The sequence below is a fragment of the Trachurus japonicus genome, chromosome 23 (genome assembly GCF_045865225.1).
Source record: "Trachurus japonicus isolate A0001 chromosome 23, Traja_1.0".
Taxonomy (NCBI): domain Eukaryota; kingdom Metazoa; phylum Chordata; class Actinopteri; order Carangiformes; family Carangidae; genus Trachurus; species Trachurus japonicus.
The window spans coordinates 117,501-137,332 of NC_140929.1; the positions used below are offsets into that span (position 1 = coordinate 117,501).

The 19,832-nt window shown below is 45.6% G+C and overlaps 1 protein-coding gene across 1 annotated transcript; it reads right to left on the reverse strand.

The window, feature by feature from the left end:
* Positions 1–1,761: 1,761 nt before the first annotated feature.
* irf5 (interferon regulatory factor 5) lies at positions 1,762–18,538 on the reverse strand. Its single transcript, XM_085769285.1, has 9 exons — positions 18,401–18,538; positions 16,110–16,351; positions 14,431–14,617; positions 11,134–11,171; positions 11,022–11,049; positions 8,916–9,191; positions 5,351–5,740; positions 4,769–4,887; positions 1,762–1,999 (listed from the first exon to the last, which is right to left on the reverse strand). Exons 2-9 carry the CDS (start codon positions 16,311–16,313, stop codon positions 1,811–1,813), a joined length of 1,431 nt encoding a protein of 476 aa, XP_085625411.1. The 5' UTR covers positions 16,314–16,351; positions 18,401–18,538; the 3' UTR covers positions 1,762–1,810.
* Positions 18,539–19,832: the final 1,294 nt, after the last annotated feature.

A 19,832-nucleotide genomic window follows, 5' to 3' on the forward strand; every position in this document is an offset into this window, starting at 1 on the left:
GGGCTGTCCTGTAAAATAAAGTCAATAAAGGAGCAGCTCCGACTTTAACCTGCAAAAAAACCACGGAGACGAGGTGGCTACTGGCTGTTACCATGGAAACAGGAAGTCACTGTCCAACCGTCAACATGTATTAAATTCATTCATTCAGACTAAATATAATGAATGTAAAGCCAGAATGTTTTATTTTATTAAACTTTTTCCGTATTGAACCTTTAACACTTGAACCAGGACCACGATGACATCACTTCCTGTCAAAGTCGCCATAGAAACATGGAAACATCACGTTTGATGTGAACGATCAATAAACCAATAAAAGTCTAAAAAACAAAGAGAAACATGAAACACTGAGTTTAGTTTAGATTTTAATATTTCATATAAAACTATATTTATCATTTTCATTCAACATCAAAGACTCATTTTCAGTCACTGATGGAAAGAAAAGAAATGATCGATCGTCTCATTGATCTGATCGATCGGGAGTCGACGTATCCATGGAGATGAAGAGTCGACGTATCCATGGAGATGAAGAGTCGACGTATCCATGGAGATGAAGACTCGACGTATCCATGGAGATGAAGAGTCGACGTATCCATGGAGATGAAGAGTCGACGTATCCATGGAGATGAAGAGTCGACGTATCCATGGAGATGAAGAGACTGAAACAGGAAGTTAAAGCAGCAGTAGCAGATGGAGTTAGCAGCCCCCGCCCTCATCATGGATCTATTGGTCCTCGTCCCTACGTCACCACATTCAGGCGCATCCCTTGGCTGCACACACAGAGAGGACTGCCCCTTTATGCCGTTCTCTCTCCTCATTGGATAAAGGTTGTAGGATACAAGGAAAGTTTTCTCCTGGGCTCAGAGCAGAGCAGAGTGACTGACAGACCCGTGTTTCAGACCAAACACTCTATAGAAGTGATTGCTGTCGGAAGATACAACTATTTAAGACTTAGATTAACACAAACATTCACCTGACTTCTGCTTTAACGCCACTGAACTCAGATCAGCTGATGGAACCAGTTTGTTTTATTGTTTCAGATCTTTAAATGATCTTTGTTCTGATCGAGGGTCAATAATCTGCCGAGTCAGGGCTTCGATGGTCGATAATCTGCCGAGTCAGGGCTTCGATGGTCGATAATCTGCCGAGTCAGGGCTTCGATGGTCGATAATCTGCCGAGTCAGGGCTTCGATGGTCGATAATCTGCCGAGTCGGGGCTTCGATGGTCAATAATCTGCTGAGTCAGGCTTCAGGGAGCGATGGGGGTCAGTAATGTGCTGAGTCAGGCTTCAGGGAGCGATGGGGGTCAGTAATGTGCTGAGTCATGCTTCAGGGAGCGGTCCAGGGGTCCAGGGCCCCTGGATGTGCTGAGTCAGGGGGCGAGGGGGGCCCAGGGCCCCTGGATGTGCTGAGTCATGGGGCGAGGGGGGCCCAGGGCCCCTGGATGTGCCGAGTCATGGAGCGAGGGGGGCCCAGGGCCCCTGGATGTGCTGAGTCATGGGGCGAGGGGGGCCCAGGGCCCTGAGTCAGGGAGCGAGGGGGGCCCAGGGCCCCTGGATGTGCTGAGTCAGGGAGCGAGGGGGGCCCAGGGCCCCTGGATGTGCTGAGTCATGGGGCGAGGGGGGCCCAGGGCCCCTGGATGTGCTGAGTCATGGGGCGAGGGGGGCCCAGGGCCCCTGGATGTGCTGAGTCAGGGAGCGAGGGGGGCCCAGGGCCCCTGGATGTGCTGAGTCAGGGGGCGAGGGGGGCCCAGGGCCCCTGGATGTGCTGAGTCAGGGGGCCAGGGGGGCCCAGGGCCCCTGGATGTGCTGAGTCATGGGGCGAGGGGGGCCCAGGGCCCCTGGATGTGCTGGCTCTGCAGCAGCCTCTGCAGCTCTTTAAACTGCTCGACTGTCTGGTCCTTCACGTCGGGGTTGGAGATCTGCAGCCGGATGCTGTCGGTCGACCAGCTCAGTTCTCCAGAGAACATCTCCGTCAGGATGCGGGCCACCACCGGGACCACCTGGGAACGTTACCACGGCAACAACCGGTTAGACATGGAACCACCGTCACCATGGGAACAACCGGTTAGACATGGAACCACCGTCACCATGGGAACAACAACAGTGTTGGTAATAAAGAATAATAAGCCGTGTTTCCACTACATGGTACCGTCCCGTCTCGACCTTTTTGCGTTTCCATTATATAAAAGTACCTGGACCCTGGTACCCGGTACTATGTTTTTAGTTCCTGCTCGGCCGCGGTTCTAAAAAGGGTGAAGCGGTACTAAATGTACTAAATGTACTAAATGTACTAAAATGTGACGTGTAAACACTGCAGACAGCTGACAGAGTCGTCACCAGCGGCCGCGGGTCAGCAGATATCACCACATTTCAATAAATAAATGTTTTAAAATGAACAAACTTTGCAAGTCTGGTCACTTTTCCGCTGTCGCTGCCAGCTAACCAGCTAAGCTAACCAGCTAAGCTAAGCTAAGCTAAGCTAACCAGCTAAGCTAAGATAACCAGCTAAGCTAAGCTAACCAGCTAAGCTAAGCTAACCAGCTAACCAGCTAAGCTAAGCTAACAAGCTAACCAGCTAAGCTAAACTAACCAGCTAACCAGCTAAGCTAAGCTAACAAGCTAACCAGCTAAGCTAAGATAACCACCCAGATAGCAAAATGACATTGAATCAACGTTGAATTATGGTCAGAAAGGTTGATAAAGGTTGATTGTTGGTAATGGTTGAAAAATCGATGGTAGATCAACGTTCTAAAAATTTAATGTTGAAAATACGTCATTGAATCAACATTGAAGGATGGTTGAAATTGTACATTGAAATGCCAACATTGAATCAACATTGTTTCACTGATGCTGTTTCAATGCATTGAACTGGGTGAGACCACATAATGAGAGGAAGGGGGTGTCAAACATATTCAATTAAGCACCTTATGCTGTAGACGTGATTTTTTTTTTTACTGTTAAAATCCTCTGAAGGCTTGTGTCTAGTTCATGACAAAAACGTCTACAAGTTGTTCTCAGACAGTGAGAGCAAGGAGTGGAGCAGTCCAAAAGCTCCACTTTACACCTACTGGTGGTACATCCCAACTGCCAGGCGGCAGCAGTCGCCTTTTTTTTTCTCTCCCCTCTTTGACAGCGCTCGGACGGACCCTCCTGCTCCTGTTAAAGTAAGTTAAAAATATTTTTATTTTACTGATTATAAAGATAGCTGTGTTTTTTGCTTAATGGAGTTTATTAAATTGTGTTCGTGATGTATTTTAACTGGCACGTTTTCAAGCATACAGCTTCGGTTTAGCTGTCCAGGTGAGTGATAAAAACTGTTAATTTGAGAGTAAATATTATACAATACACGGTCTAAAATAGCATTCGACATCCACTAAAGGCTTTTAGACCAGTTTTCGGCGTGAGACCTAGTGGCATAGCTACCGGTAACTGGCTGCTGGTCTGTGTTGTGACTGGAGCAGCTGCCGTTAGCGCAGCTCCACCTGAGCTTTGTGAATTACCGGCGACCGGAGCGTCTCAGCAGCAGCTTGGACGTCCTGTGTCGGAGAAACGCTTATTTACGTGACAAAATAATCAATGACAATCGCCTGACATTTTGTTTGTTTTACATGTAGGTTAAAAGGTGTGAGAGGCTGAGCCATGCCCCCGTCTAGGACGCAGCGCTGCCGGGAAGAGTCCGTGAAGATGATTGAGCACATAACCCCGGACCTCCCTATCCCGGCTCCCGGTCCCATCCCGGTTCCACTACAAAGTCCTGCTGCTCAGCTGCTCAGCCACAAGTGCATCAACAGACACACGTCTCCTTCTACAACAACTCATCACTCCACACACAGTCCACCACCCGCAGACAGCTGCTCCTCCGGACCCACCGGAGGGGGACACACCTCTGGAGCTGCCTCCTCATCCCGGACCCCCCCCCACCAGGCTGTGTACCGGGGGGAGACACACCTCTGGAGCTGCCTCCTCATCCAGCTGAGGACAGCAGCACAAAGACTGGACTCTTTACAAACAGGCCTGAACACCTTTAACTAACAGCTGTATGGATTAGGTAACGTTATGCCCTCTGGTGAGCGAGCCTTTCTTTGAATGAAAAGTGCATTATAAGTTAAATCAATTATTATTGTCATTAATAATTAATAAAATGCTGGCTGTACAATGTAATGGCTCCTATGTGTAGTTCCCCGAGTCAAGCTCTATGTTTTTGTTTTGCTCGTAGCGTTGTTATTTCATGTGCGGTGCCACGGCTCCGATTGGGAGACTGATAATAGGAGAACTAAGTCATATGTTTTCACATAAAGAGTAAAGAAGAATAAGAATAAACCTTGAATATTAAAAGCCTGTTTTCTGTCACTTTTTTCAGTTATTCGAATATGTTTTAGTATGATTCCATATTTTTGGACTAAAATAACATTTATATCTGCCTACAATTAACACAGATACTTCCATTTAGATAACAGTCGATTCAGTAACATGTTTTCAATGTAAAATCAACTAAAAATATAGCAGCAGATTGCTTTTAGATGAACGTTGAATCAGTGTTGATTCAGTATCGCTTAATGGTTGAAAATATGACGTTGATTCAACATCTATCATAACGAGCGCTTTCAATGTTGATTAAATGTCGGGAATCAATGTTGATTCAACGTAGCTGCCTGACCATACTTCAACGTTGATTCAGTGTCATTTTGCTATCTGGGCAGCTAAGCAGCTAACCAGCTAAGCTAAGCTAAGCTAACCAGCTAACCCCCCCCCGTGCTGCTGAGTCGGACCTGGACCATGATGAGTTTCTTCTCGCGGGGCTTCTGGTCCGGCCAGTCTTCTCCGAAGCAGAAGTGGATCTCGAACGGCGGCGGAGTCGGAGCTTCTCCTCTCTGGAACAGGATCAGACCTGAGGACACAACAACGTTTCCATGACGACCAGGGGCCAGATTCACTAAACCTTCTTAACAAAAAACATCTTCTTAAGTGTCTTTTTTTTTCTTAACTTCAGTCTTAAGAAGAAAAAAGAGAAGAAGTCATATTCTCCAAAACAGTTCTTAAGTATTTTCTCAACTTTGTTCTTAAGATGTTTCTTAAGATCATATTGGTGAATCCGGCCGCTGGTCTGGACGGTTCTGACCCGTTCTGACCCGTTCTGACCCGTTCTGACCCGTTCTGGACCTCGCAGCAGAACTCTCTCACCTTGCAGGAAGTCGTTCTGGACCTCCCAGCAGAACTCTCTCACCTTGTTCTGGACCTCACAGCAGAACTCTCTCACCTTGCAGGACGGTTCTGACCCGTTCTGACCCGTTCTGGACCTCCCAGCAGAACTCTCTCACCTTGTTCTGGACCTCCCAGCAGAACTCTCTCACCTTGCAGGAAGTCGTTGAGGCTGAAGACCCGGATCTTCTTCTCCCGCTCCATGGGGTTCGGCGGTCCAGGTTCGGGCGTTCCGGGTCCGGACCAGAACACTTTGCACTGGCAGAGCCTCACGGCGTAGATGTCCTGCTGGCAGATCTCCAGGATGAGGCCGCGCTCCATCACGTCCAGCAGCGCCTCGGTGTAGAACCGCTGCTTCTGGTTCTGGATCTGCGTCGCCCCCGGCAACAGGACCTGCTGCAGCCCGACCGGTCCGAACAGGTCGACCTGCTGCGGCGTCGGCTCCAGGTGTCCGTAGTAGAGCCGGCAGCCCTGAGGGTTACTGACGGTCAGAGAGCCCGCGGTCCGGCCGCGGTACTGGAACTTCAGGTCCAGGTCTGTTACTATGGCAACGGAGACAAGAGACAAACGGTTTCCATGGTGACGCCCTGCAAACATCCTGTTTCCATGGTGACGCCCTGCAAACATCCTTCTCACTTTAAACGTTAACACGAGCGCCGCCGGAGGACGCTATTTAAGCAATATACCACTCCAGGCCGTGGTCTCTGCTCATTCTACCACTCTAACTGGCTAAAGGCTAATGCTAAGCTAACAGTGGTCTCTGCTCATTCTACCACTCTAACTGGCTAAAGGCTAATGCTAAGCTAACAGTGGTCTATGCTCATTCTACCACTCTAACTGGCTAAAGGCTAATGCTAAGCTAACAGTGGTCTATGCTCATTCTACCACTCTAAGGGGCTAAAGGCTAATGCTAAGCTAACAGTGGTCTATGCTCATTCTACCACTCTAACTGGCTAAAGGCTAATGCTAAGCTAACAGTGGTCTCTGCTCATTCTACCACTCTAACTGGCTAAAGGCTAATGCTAAGCTAACAGTGGTCTATGCTCATTCTACCACTCTAACTGGCTAAAGGCTAATGCTAAGCTAACAGTGGTCTGTGCTCATTCTACCACTCTAACTGGCTAAAGGCTAATGCTAAGCTAACAGTGGTCTGTGCTCATTCTACCACTCTAACTGGCTAAAGGCTAATGCTAAGCTAACAGTGGTCTGTGCTCATTCTACCACTCTAACTGGCTAAAGGCTAATGCTAAGCTAACAGTGGTCTATGCTCATTCTACCACTCTAACTGGCTAAAGGCTAATGCTAAGCTAACAGTGGTCTATGCTCATTCTACCACTCTAACTGGCTAAAGGCTAATGCTAAGCTAACAGTGGTCTATGCTCATTCTACCACTCTAAGTGGCTAAAGGCTAATGCTAAGCTAACAGTGGTCTATGCTCATTCTACCACTCTAACTGGCTAAAGGCTAATGCTAAGCTAACAGTGGTCTATGCTCATTCTACCACTCTAAGTGGCTAAAGGCTAATGCTAAGCTAACAGTGGTCTATGCTCATTCTACCACTCTAACTGGCTAAAGGCTAATGCTAAGCTAACAGTGGTCTATGCTCATTCTACCACTCTAAGTGGCTAAAGGCTAATGCTAAGCTAACAGTGGTCTATGCTCATTCTACCACTCTAAGTGGCGTTGTTCCCCCTTAGAGTGGTAGAATGAGCATAGACCACTGTTAGCTTAGCATTAGCCTTTAGCCAGTTAGAGTGGTAGAATGAGCATAGACCACGGACTGGAGTGGTATATAGCTTTTATAAACCGGTTACCAATAATGACAATATGAAAGAGGAATACGCAATCAATTTCATGTAGTTTTATTGAACCAGAATAAAAAGCTGTTCCCAGCTGTCCAGACGTTAGCTCCAAGTAGCTCTTGTCACTACCCGATTTGCGACGCTACCCGATCTGTGACAAAACTGGTCTGCGCATGCGCAGACCGGCCGCCATCTTGGACAGCTGCCTACGGCAACTCCACTTGGACAAACTTCATTTGGGCACTGCCCGATTTGCGTACAAGCTTAAAGTTCTGTGAATTTAAAATACGGTACTGTGAAAATGATTAAAAAATAAAATAAAATAAAAACCGCGTAGGTCCGTCATAAGACAGCCGCGGCAGACTCGTTTATTCAGTGAGTGTTGTGGTAGTTGTGATTGTTTGTGGTTGTCATGGTGATGAGGCCGGCGAGAAAAGAGGAGAGTAAACACTAAAGTCGCCTGTGTTCCTGTTTTCTGAGCATCAAGATCCAGACCACCACAACCAACCCTCAGTTTACATTACTAATAAAGTATTTTAAAAAATAAATAAAAAGATAAACCGTCTCTGGCGACCACACAGGGCAGTGATCCTAAGTCAATTCAACTAAGTTTGTCCAAGTGGAGTTGCCGTACGTGGCTGTCACAGATCTGGTAGCGATGCAAATCGGGTAGTGACAGCTCTGTCACTGCTCAGTCCCCTCTACCATTGTTAACCCTCTGGAGGTCAAAGTTCACCTTCAACATGTCAATTGACCTTTCGCAAAAGCTCCGCCCCCCTTAGTTACCGTTGCTAGCCCGACAAGCTTCTCGATGCTGCCCGAGTGTCAACAGTGTTTTTATATTGAGCGTCTTGAGGCATCAGAGTCTCAGAGGCATATGAGCGCTATATTTATGAATATTAATAATCACTAAACATTCTGACACCACTACAAAATTGCGTGGTCACAATGTCAACATAATGATGATCAAAATACGGCTTTTATCGATTCATAAATCGCATCATGTGGCGCATCTGCAAGAGAATACGGGTAACAGGACGTGGTGTTTGTGTCGCGCACCGAGACCAGAGCTTCTTCTTTTCTTTTTTTCTCCCCACCGAGAGGATTCAATCTGTGGAAGTAGCTACACTATAGTAGGCTACAGTGTTTCCTCATACGTACAGCTCCTTCTGTTTTTTTAAAATGGTTGCAAATACACCGCTGCATGTCTTCCGTTCATTCATCTCCTCATAGCGCTGTTTGTTATTGACATTCACACACACAGAGCGAGAGAGAGAGAGAGAGAAGCGTGCATGCTGCAGCAGTGCCTGGTGAAAGTGAAAGTTGAACTACAGCCCTAGTCCTGCTAGCTTACCTTGGAGCAGATGGAGGCTGTATGCTTGTTTATTTTCATGACATTTAGCTGGGAGGGGGAGAAGGGTCCGGCTGCGGGGTGGGGGGGGGGGCACCTCTCCTGTTGTGTTTTCAGCTTTGAGAAGGGAGAGAACACGACTCCCTCAGCCAAACTCTTCAGGTAACTACTGTCCGACAATACACTTTGCTTGTCGGAGGTCCGAAGCTTGACGGACCTTGTTTACATAGTAACGGTTGCTATGATGTCTGATTGGACAATGACCGTTCGGGGGCGGGGTTTTGCGAAAGGTCAATTACACTACTTTACTACATTTTTAACATCATAGAAACATCGACTGTCTGTTGCTACGGACTGCAACAGTCCGTTGTCATGGATACATGACAACAACTTCCATTCATACCAGTCATACGTGCCTGAGGCGGAGTGATAGCCTACGCTGTGATAAGGCTTTAGAATAGTAGCCGTGGTAACTGCTCATTATACCACGGTTAACAACCAATCAGATCGCAGGATTTCACCTTTACGTTTTATAAAGGAGGTTCTAACGGTGTCGTTACTCACGTGGAACGCTGCTCAGCAGGTCGTACTTGCACGCCGCCGCCGCCGCCGCCGGCGTCTGGTCCTGGTCCTGGTCCGGGGTCTCGACCCTCATGGTGGCGTCCATCAGGTCTGGAGCCGCGGTCGCCGTGGGAACGCTGCTGAGTCCCACGGGAACGCCGCCCATCAGCGGTCCGAAGCGGCTCGGCTCGGAGTGGCCGGCGAAGGGGGCGGAGTCACCGATCCTGAAGGGGGCGGAGTCACCGATCCTGAAGGGGGCGGAGTCACCGATCCTGGGGTCTGACGAGACATCACGTCATCAGATTACATCATCGTCATCGTCACATGACCAGCGACCAGACTGACACATCTGTTCAGAGGTTGTGGGTCAAACTGGGTCACATCTTCAAGCAGCTAAACACTAAGAGAATGTTGTCTCTTATAGTAACATCTATAAATAAAGACTAATATCTGATCTGACCTATTCTCTCTCATGTGTTATTGGAGGAAGATCATCTTCTGCCAAACAGGAGGTTTAGAGACTGAACAGGCTGAGGAACTCTTCTGTCCCTCAGTCTGTCAAACTGTTGAATCAGAGTTTGGGCTCTGTAGGAGCCAATATTATGTTAAAGAAAGTTGAGAGTTTTACTGTAGATTACAGCATGTTTTATATTGGTTTTGGTTGTGTTATGACATTATTGCCTTTTATTGCATAGATGTCAAATTTACCACAGCACCTGAAGTAGGCGCTGCTCATGCGTACTGCGTTAGGCTGCGTTTGTTTTGAAGAACTTGTGAAAAGTACAAGACGTGGATTAGCAGAGTGCTAATAGGTAGCTACAGGGAAAAAAGGTTTTTTGACCGTCACTTTCAGATGTTACCGTTACGTTAAGATGTTGTGGACCGTTGTGAAAACCAAGAGAAGCTTGGAATGGTGAGTGTTAATGGAAACACCTGGATTCTGCAACGAGAAATAAAACAACGAAACTACGACCTGACTCTCCGGTGGTTTGTGAGTAGTTAAAGGTTGAATATGTAGAATATTTATTAAAAGCTATATTTTTTCAAAAATAATACATCCATGGGGCCTTTAGAGGGGTACAGAATGAAAGTATTGCTTTTCCATAAAAAAAATTTTTTTAGTCTGAATTATTATTTTTAATTTTTTTGACGGGCTCGACAATGACTTTCTGTCAACGTTCTGTTTACATTCGTACCTGCCTGTAGCCGACACGTGGCTCAGTTCTCCGCTGTTTTCCTGCCTCCTCCCGGTCGGATGCGTTTGTTTCCAACCAAGCCTTTTTAATAATCAATCGGTGGATCAATGGATTATCATATACTTGTTAGGATGGGTGTATTTGTGTAGTCTTATCTGTCATAAGCACGTTTATCGTCGCGGACTTTCGGTGCCACGGAGCTCCTTTTTTTTTTTTTTTTTCCAACTTGACGAGAGCAGTGACAGCGGAGGCTCTGAGGCTCTGAGCAGCAGCGGTGTGGAAGCAGAGAGCCTCCACTGTCCCTGTAACACGCTACAAGTCATTTATTATGCTGTTAATGACGGTAAAAATGAAACATAAGGTAAATATCCTGCTTAGTTCTCCTCCTCTGCTGTCCTCTGATCAGAGCGGAGTCCCTAGCAACGGCCCATTTTACCTAGCAACGGTCTGGCAATCGACTGCTGGAATTCTTTTTCTGTTGTTTTTCTTGTAATTCTACATAGTCAACCTTTAAGGAACACAAGACGGTAACATACGAGTCAACCAGCTGCACCAGCCTACTGCTAATAAATCCAGTGGCTTTGGAATTAAAATCTACGTTTGCCACCACAGGCTCTAAGTCGACCCTTGTACAGACTGAGCACTGGCTGTTGCACCAAAGACACATTGTAATGTTGGATTTATGTTGTGAGGAGTTAGGAGGTAGTTTGTGTGTTTCTTTGAGTGTAACATTTATGTTTTCTGTAAATGTATGTTTTTGGTATTTTGTTATTATTTGTGTGAAACCTTGGACGTCATGGGGACGTAAGACACATTTCAGAGTGATCTGATAATAAAGTGTAATCTTATCCTAATCTTATCCTATGACACCATCCACCTGGTTTCCATGGTGACGTGCGGCGCGGCGACTCACCGATGCTCAGGTCCATGAGGTTGGGCATCTGAAAGGAAACAGGAAGATGAGGTGAGAAGAGAAGAGAGAAGAGACGGAGAGAGAGACGTTTTACCTGCAGCTGTGACCTCACCTCGTCCTCGTCCTCGTCCACGTCCACGTCACCGCCGTCTGAAACACACACAGGAAGTCACTTTACACACGGTCAACAACTAGAAGGCACATACAAGAAAATACAATAATAACAGCAATAATAATGATGAAAATAAAATAAATAAATAACTGAAAGAAGGAGAAAAAAAAAGAAAAGAGGGAAAGGACACTATATCATTGCACGTCTCCATCACTGGTTTCTGCTCATCTATAAAACCATTCTCGGCATCACACCTCTCTACCTCTCTTCTCTTCTGCACCTCTCTCACCCTGCCTGCAATCTAAGATCCAGTGCATTCATCAACCTCTCCATCCCCAAAGTCATCAACCTCTCCATCCCCAAAGTCATCAACCTCTCCATCCCCAAAGTCATCAACCTCTCCATCCCCAAAGTCCGCACCGTCTTCGGACGCAGAGCCTTCTGGTTCGCTGCAGCCTTGGACTGGAACACCTTACCTACAAAACACCTTAAACTTTCTACTACAAATCACAGTCGACTCCTGCACTTATAGCTAATAGGCCTCTGTCATGCCCTACTGATTAACGTTTTATTGTATTGTATTATATTGATTATATTGATATATTGTATATATTGTATCATATTGTATCATATTGAATTTTTCTGTGTAATTTATTAACCTTGTTTAGTAACCTTGTTTTCACTTTTAGCACTCCCCTCCCCCTTCCCCTTCAGGCTGCACTTGAAAATAAGAATTTTGTTCTTAATTTGCTCACCTAGTTAAAGGTGTACAGAAAAGAAAATTGAATTTGAGCCCACTCTGGGTCATAAAATTAGTGTAATAACTCATCTATCAGACGATGTAGGCCAAACTTTGTGCAAAATTCTATTTTTGAGTAAATCCGTGATGAAAGTGTGTATTTTAGTGTAGTTTTTTTTTTCGTATTGGATAATGCAGGCGCACGGATTATACGTCAGCCTGTACACGATTCACCAGCCACTGATATTGGATCCGTAATCCGTCATGCAAACGTCTGAGACACGCACACACACGCGGAGCTCGGGCTCGCCCCAAACTTTGAATATCCCGCCCGCTCGATAACGACCAATCAAATTCATTTTCCTTACTCGGGTAAACTCGTGTTGCAGCTCGTGACAACTCGGCGCGACAAACAGGACAAACGGCCATTTCTGTACACCTTTAAATAAAGGTTAGATAAATAAAATAAATAAAAAATGTGTTAGAATCGTGTTGGTAGAAAGATAAATAAATAAATGAGTACATTTATATATATATACACACAGAGAAACATATAAATGTATGCAGTGATGGCAAGTAACGAAGTACAAATACTTCGTTACTGTACTTAAGTAGAATTGTCAGGTACTTTGTACTTTTAGAAGTATTTATTTTTCTGACAACTTTTTACTTTTACTCAGTAAATTTTTAACGCAAATATCGGTACTTTCTACTCCTTACATTTCCCCAAAAGGCTCGTTACTTTTTTAAATATACACATGAGGGTTTCCGCGGCAAAATACATTTACGGCAAAATAAAATTACAGCTCGACTTGAGCTGAGTCTTCATAGTTCCTCCTCAGGGGGGTCGGGGTCGTCATATCACGCCGCCGGGTCGTCTCGCTCTCTTTTTTCTCTCCTCTCATCAGCTCCAAACTCACTCACACAGCAGTCAGTGAACTCAGGTGACAGAACAACAACAGTCTCAGTACAGATCAGTGGCCGCTGCTGCCGCTGGGTTTTTAAAATTAGCAGGTTTGATTCTCGTGTTGGACGTTGCGCTTGAGTACTAGTGGAAAAGCCCCAAAAAAAACGAATAGAGCCGAGTCGCGCTAGTGGAAGAGGACCATAAATAATAACCCTCCTAAAGTGTCTCAATCCACTGAGCGCACGGGGGGGGGGGGGGGGGGATTTTTTTTTACCAGATAGCCTAATGAAGCGTAGTTATTTTCATATGCAGTCCCTAGGTGTGCCATTCACACCACCTGTACAGTGAGAAACAATTGTTGCCTGATGTGATATTAAAAAAGTTGATTAATTGGTATAGGAGCCAATCCTGGTCCAAAATGTAATGTTCATAAGTGTGATGTGTAACCCTGAAGTATACAATACAAATGCCTACAACTGACCATAGTGAAGTACATTAGGATACATCTTGTGTCCGGCAGGTAAACTTAGGCTATGTGAACAATGTTTGTTCAAACAATAACATTGATGAAATGGATTCAAGATAAATTATCATGTGGTTATTTGTTTTGCAGTGAATCGTGTAATTGAAATACTTTTTACTTTTAATAATACTTTTGAGTAAATTTCAAAGCCTGTACTTTTTACTTTTACTTGAGTAGATATTTGGATCAGTACTTTCACTTTTACTTAAGTCGTTTTTTACACAGGTACTTTTACTTCTACTCAAGTAAAGAATCTGGGTACTTTTGCCATCTCTGACTGTATGTAAAGGTCTGAATGTAGTCTACTTGCCAGCCCATTGGGCCCCATTGTGAACCCGGAAATGTTGAGTACCCCAAAGTTTTATGTTAGAAATATATAGTATGGGTCCCCAGTATTCAGAAACTGCCGGATGATAACTTATATATATTGGTCAATTAGCACAATTGACATAATTAGCATAAATTAGCATAATTGCCTATATGGGCAATATTTCAGCAAAATTGACTTGTCTGATCTGGGCAATATTGGAGTGGTTTTAGGGGTTACTGATGATGCTGAATCCATTTCTGACATTTTCAAAATTCAAAATGGCTGTCTAAACCGGAAGTGACCAGATTTTAACCGCCAGTGGGCCGATTTTGATGGATTTCAAATTGGTCCCTTCCGGTTTAGACAGCCATTTTGAATTTGAAAATGTCAGAAATGGATTCAGCATCATCAATAACCCCTAAAACCACTCCAACATTGCCCAGATCAGCCAAGTCAATTTTGCTGAAATATTGCCCATATAGGCAATTATGCTAATTTATGCTAATTATGTCAATTGTGCTAATTGCCCAATATATATAAGTTATCATCCGGCAGTTTCTGAATACTGGGGACCCATACTATCTATTTCTAACATAAAACTTTGGGGTACTCAACATTTCCGGGTACTCATTTTTAGCAAGTAGACTAATGAGTAAACTAAAGATAGATGAATCTTCAGTTCAGCTGTAGCTCCTCTTTTCTAAAGCCAAGTAGAACAAGGTTTATCCCTTTTCCATGACCAGGCTCTACATCTTTAGGAAGTCAGGTGGTTGTTGTAGATGAGCTGTCACCATGACGACGGCGGCGGCGGCGGTCACCTGCGCTCCCCGGCTGCTCCAGGACCTCGTAGATCTTGTACGGCTGCAGCGGCGTCTCCTTGGTGCCGTCGTACTTCAGCTGGAACTCGCGGCTCTTGTTCAGAGCGCAGCGGAGATTCGCTTTCCACTTGGCCGGGTCGGGATCGTCCACGCCGTCCTGGAACTTCCCCGTCGCCACCGCCCACGCCTAAGAGACGCAGCGCAGGGGTTAACACAGCTGGACGCCTAAGAGACGCAGCGCAGGGGTTAACACAGCTGGACGCCTAAGAGACGCAGCGCAGGGGTTAACACAGCTGGACGCCTAAGAGACGCAGCGCAGGGTTTAACACAGCTGGACGCCTAAGAGACGCAGCGCAGGGGTTAACACAGCTGGACGCCTGCAAGACGCAGCGCAGGGGTTAACACAGCTGGACGCCTAAGAGACGCAGCGCAGGGGTTAACGCAGCTGGACGCCTAAGAGACGCAGCGCAGGGGTTAACACAGCTGGACGCCTAAGAGACGCAGCGCAGGGGTTAACACAGCTGGACGCCTGAGAGACGCAGCGCAGGGGTTAACGCAGCTGGACGCCTAAGAGACGCAGCGCAGGGGTTAACACAGCTGGACGCCTGCAAGACGCAGCGCAGGGGTTAACACAGCTGGACGCCTAAGAGACGCAGCGCAGGGGTTAACGCAGCTGGACGCCTAAGAGACGCAGCGCAGGGGTTAACGCAGCTGGACGCCTAAGAGACGCAGCGCAGGGGTTAACACAGTCACCATCACTCGTTTTCACTATTAATCGCAGTATTAAAAGGACAATTTCCGTTTTTTTTACAACCTGGACCTTATTTCTACATAAAATCCGATCATTTCCTCCCCCAGATAACTCTGGTGTCATTCCAAGTGGTTGTGATGAAATGAGCTGCAGCCGAGAGGCGCGTATATCCGTATAATGGAGTCTACAGGGTCTAAATAACACATTATCTGCAGAGAAACTCCTTCATTTCACCAATATTTAGTTGTGATAGGCTAGTGCTATTCCCCTCTGAGTCCGGGGTTAGCTGTTATCAACATCCGGGGTCTGTAGGTTGACCTACTGACCTCTGACCTGGATGATGTCATCTCTGAGCGCCGCGCGGCTCATTCTGATAATAATCATTCTGCTTCGGCATTCGGGTCCATTTTTATCTCAACTAGCCGGAGCTTTAGTGAGTCCAGGTTGAGGAGAGGAAGCCTGTGGAAGCTGAACTTCATCCAGCTGCTCATTTTGTTCTGACAAGTCACAAACACACAGAAACCAACCGTAGCATTAGCGCTAGCAACAAGCTCAGAGATGACATCATCCAGGTCAGAGGTCAGCAGGTCAACCTACAGACCCCGGATGTTGATAACAGCTAACCCCGGACTCAGAGGGGAATAGCACTAGCCTATCAGAACTAAATACTGGTGAAATGAAGGAGTTTCTCTGCAGATAATGTGTTATTTAGAGGCTGTAGACTCCATTATACGGATATACGCGCCTCTCGGCTGGAGCTCATTTCATCAAAACAGAAATGATCCTTTAAACGCCACAATTAATTAATTAATCGTAAAGATTCCTAAATACCGTTACTTTTCACAGTCGCTCCAGCAGCTCATCAGGGAGGTGAGTTTCTGCTCAGGAGTTTTAAAATGAGAGTGAACATTGTTGGGGGCGTTCCCACCTTGAAGATGGTGTTCTCCTCGTCCGACGACGGCGTGTGGCGAGTGGCGTGTTTCCATGGTATCAGGAAGAGGCGGTGGTCTGGACCCATCCATCCCAGTCCCGGGTAGCGGCCGCCGTCCACCTGGGCCAGCAGCCAGGGCTTCAGCCTGATGCGCCGCGGCTGCACGCTCATGGTCGCCACGGAGACAGGAGGGGGGTTCATGGTCGCCACGGAGACAGGAGGGGGGTTCATCTTCTGCCCTACAAAGCAAAAAGGCAGTAAAATGAGTTATTATCATTTTCATGACATTAGTGTTGCCATGGTAACGGGTTATCAATTAAGTTCAAGTTCAAGTTCAGTTTATTTCACGTCCCCAAAGGGCAATTTGGGTTGCAGCTCATAGAATCACATAAAGGTAAAAAACATACAACACAAAGACATATAGTGACATAGAAGCGCATCATTATAAATAACAATATAAATAAAATATGCACTAATTGTGATCATATAAGAGATAAATATAGGAAATACCGTTGAAACACAGAATACAAGATCCAAGATAACACTGTTAAGAACATAGTGGTCAAGTAAAGTGCATCAGATAAAGTGCAGTCTCACACAGAGGAGAGCAAAATGATTGGGACAGTACGGTGGCCAGTACAGACTTAAACAGGTTACAACCAGTCATTATTTCGAAGCATTCAGTGCTCGAATGGAGACAGGCACACAATTATCTGGTACTGTATGATACTGATACTGTATAGCCTACTGCCGGTCTTTCCTGAGGTGTCCAAGGAAACGGTCCTAGACTCTGGAACACTCTTCCCTTGGACTCGTTGGCCATTTTTAAAAAGAAACTGAAAACGTTTAAATCTTTAATTTGGATTTTAATAAGTTGTTGATTTTATCTTTCATCACTGTTATTGTTTGGCTTTGTTCAAGGCTTTATGCATGAAAGTGCTCTATAGATAAACATCATTATTATAATTATTAGAAGCGGATTCAGCTTCTGTCCTGAGCTTAAAGGGAAACTTTCTGTCTTCTGTCTTTTTCTATGTGAGTGATGGATAATACTTTTATTGAGGTGGCTGCAGTATTGAGCCAGGCAGGCAGCTGCAGCCCATAACACTCTACCACGGGGCAAGTGGCTCCGTCAGAGTTCACCCTATAAACGGGCATTTGTTTCACACTGACAGGCTCAGATAGCGGCGTGGTGGTGTGGTGATCTGGACCCAGATCACAGCAAAAAGACGATTACGTCCATTTCTCCTTTCTAGTTTGTTGTCAGACACTCACTGTAACTATCTGAGCCTCAGTGTGTGAACTCTGATGGAGCCACTTGCCCCGTGGTAGAGTATTATGGGCTGCAGGCTGCAGGCTGCCTGCCTGGTTGAAGAGTATTATGGGCTGCAGGCTGCAGGCTGCCTGCCTGGTTGAAGAGTATTATGGGCTGCAGGCTGCAGGCTGCCTGCCTGGTTGAAGAGTATTATGGGCTGCAGGCTGCCTGCCCGGCTCAGTACTGCAGCCACCTCAATAAAAGTATCATCCATCACTCACATACACAGAGAAACAGATGAAAACAGGTCCCAGGTTGAAAAAACCGAAGTTGCCCTTTAAGTTTAAATAAAGTTTTCAACATCAACAGTCACATGATCCTGACTCGTTTCTGTTCCTGAAAACGTTTTGGGAAGTTACAGAGTCTTAGTCCTGGTCCTGAACTGGGTCCTGGTCTGAGGTCTGTGCAGCGTCGGCCCGAGGCCTCAGTGGACTGAGCTCCTGCTGGGGGCCCGTGACTACTGGGGGGGGGGGGGGGGGGGGGGCAAAAGGCAAGAAACTTTTATAAACTGTAGTGTGTAACTTAACTTCTGTCGATCTTTAGAGAAACTCGGCCTAATTACAAAAAACTTGAATTATTGTTGCATTTCAAATTGTTGTTGCACTTTTCTGTTGCAGTTTATTTAATTAAAACCAGAAAAAAGTTAAAAAGTAGATGATGTGTTTACAATAAATACATTCATGTCTGTTGGTTTATTTAGTTACTTTATATTAACTAGAAGATGAAATGGAAACCAACCTCAGGCTGCTGAGACTTTGTTACATTTGGTTTCAGAAGAAAAAGCACAGACGGTAAAAACCAGGATGTGATGATTTATAATGACAGAGGAAAACATGACATAGTATTATGGGCTGTAATAGAGGAGGGGGCCAAGATAAAGGTTCAGCTCAGGGCCCCGTGGAGGCTTGGACCGGCCCTGGGACCAGGACTAACACCTGACTCGGTTCAGGTGTTTGTGTCCTGACAGACTCACCTGGTCTTAGTCCTGGTTTTAGTCCTGGTCCTGGTCTTGGTCCTGGTCCTGGTCCTGGTCCGGGTCTTAGTCCGGGTCTCGGTCCCGGTTCCCGCCGTTAAAACCTCCGCAGCGTCGCGAGGACAGAGTGAACAAAGTAACGAAGTAACGCGGTGCAGAGGAACGCGGCAGTGGCGCGCGGCGCGAGGCAGCGGAGCTCGGTGATCCGGATCAGACCCGAGTCAAGTGTGACGTCAGCACCGCCACTTCCGGTCTGGGAGTGCGCCGCCTTCACAATAAAAGCCTCAACCCCGCGCTGCTGTCTCGGTCTCGCGGCGGAACGGGCTTTTATTGTGAAGGGGCGGCAGGTAGCTTCCGGTCTGTGACGTCACGATGAAAGTTTTTACAGAAGTTGTTGAGTTGGTTCAGATACTCAGATACTCCCTTCCTGCTTCCGCTGCCACTAACTACTACTACTACTACTACTACTACTACTACTACTAGGGTGGATTGGCCTAACTACTACTACTACTACTACTACTACTACTAGGGTGGATTGGCCTAACTACTACTACTACTACTACTACTACTACTACTAGGGTGGATTGGCCTAACTACTACTACTACTACTACTACTACTACTAGGGTGGATTGGCCTAATGTGGGACACTTGAGCTTAAATGGGTGTAGGTCTTAGTTCCTATAGCAACAGAAAGTTAATGTAAATGTGGACTCACACAAGCTGTGATATTACATGATCAAAATCACATGACATCTCAAATGTCCAATCATAGGTTTAGGAGGGAGAGCCTTCAAACCGGAGGCTCCCTGTGTGAAGACCAAAATGCTAGGTACTTAGGGTTTGGACAAAAATAATGTTTAGGCCATAATTTATTAAAAAAAACAAAATTATTGCAATATTTTGTCAAAATGTGTTTATAATATGTTGATGCATTAAAATATATCTTAATATGGTGTAACCATTCTCAATATTTAGGATTTAGATCAACATTTCTACTGTCCCACTTTAGGAAACATGCTTTCCTAAAGCGGGACAGGTGGTTGTTCCTAATGTGGGACAGTGCTTTTCCAGGTAAAACTAATAGGTTGAACAATAACAATGGTTGTTTACATGGTTTTATTGTTATAATGCATTGTTTTGAATATTTTACAACAAAATAAAATTATATTTATTAACTGGAAGTGGTCATAATACTGTTAAAGGGGTAAATGGCTCTGATTTTTTTTCTTTCTTGTCTCTAAATCTTGTCTTTTTTGATAATGTTCATGAAAAATGTTTGAGTTTAGAAGTAATCAAAGGATAGCACATTATTGATTAATTAAATGATATATATTTCAGATCACAGTGGAAAAGAAGAGTAAGGCAATGAGACAAAACCAGGGAAAGAAAACATTGGAAAAGAAAGGAAAAGAATCAAGCAAGAGAACTCAA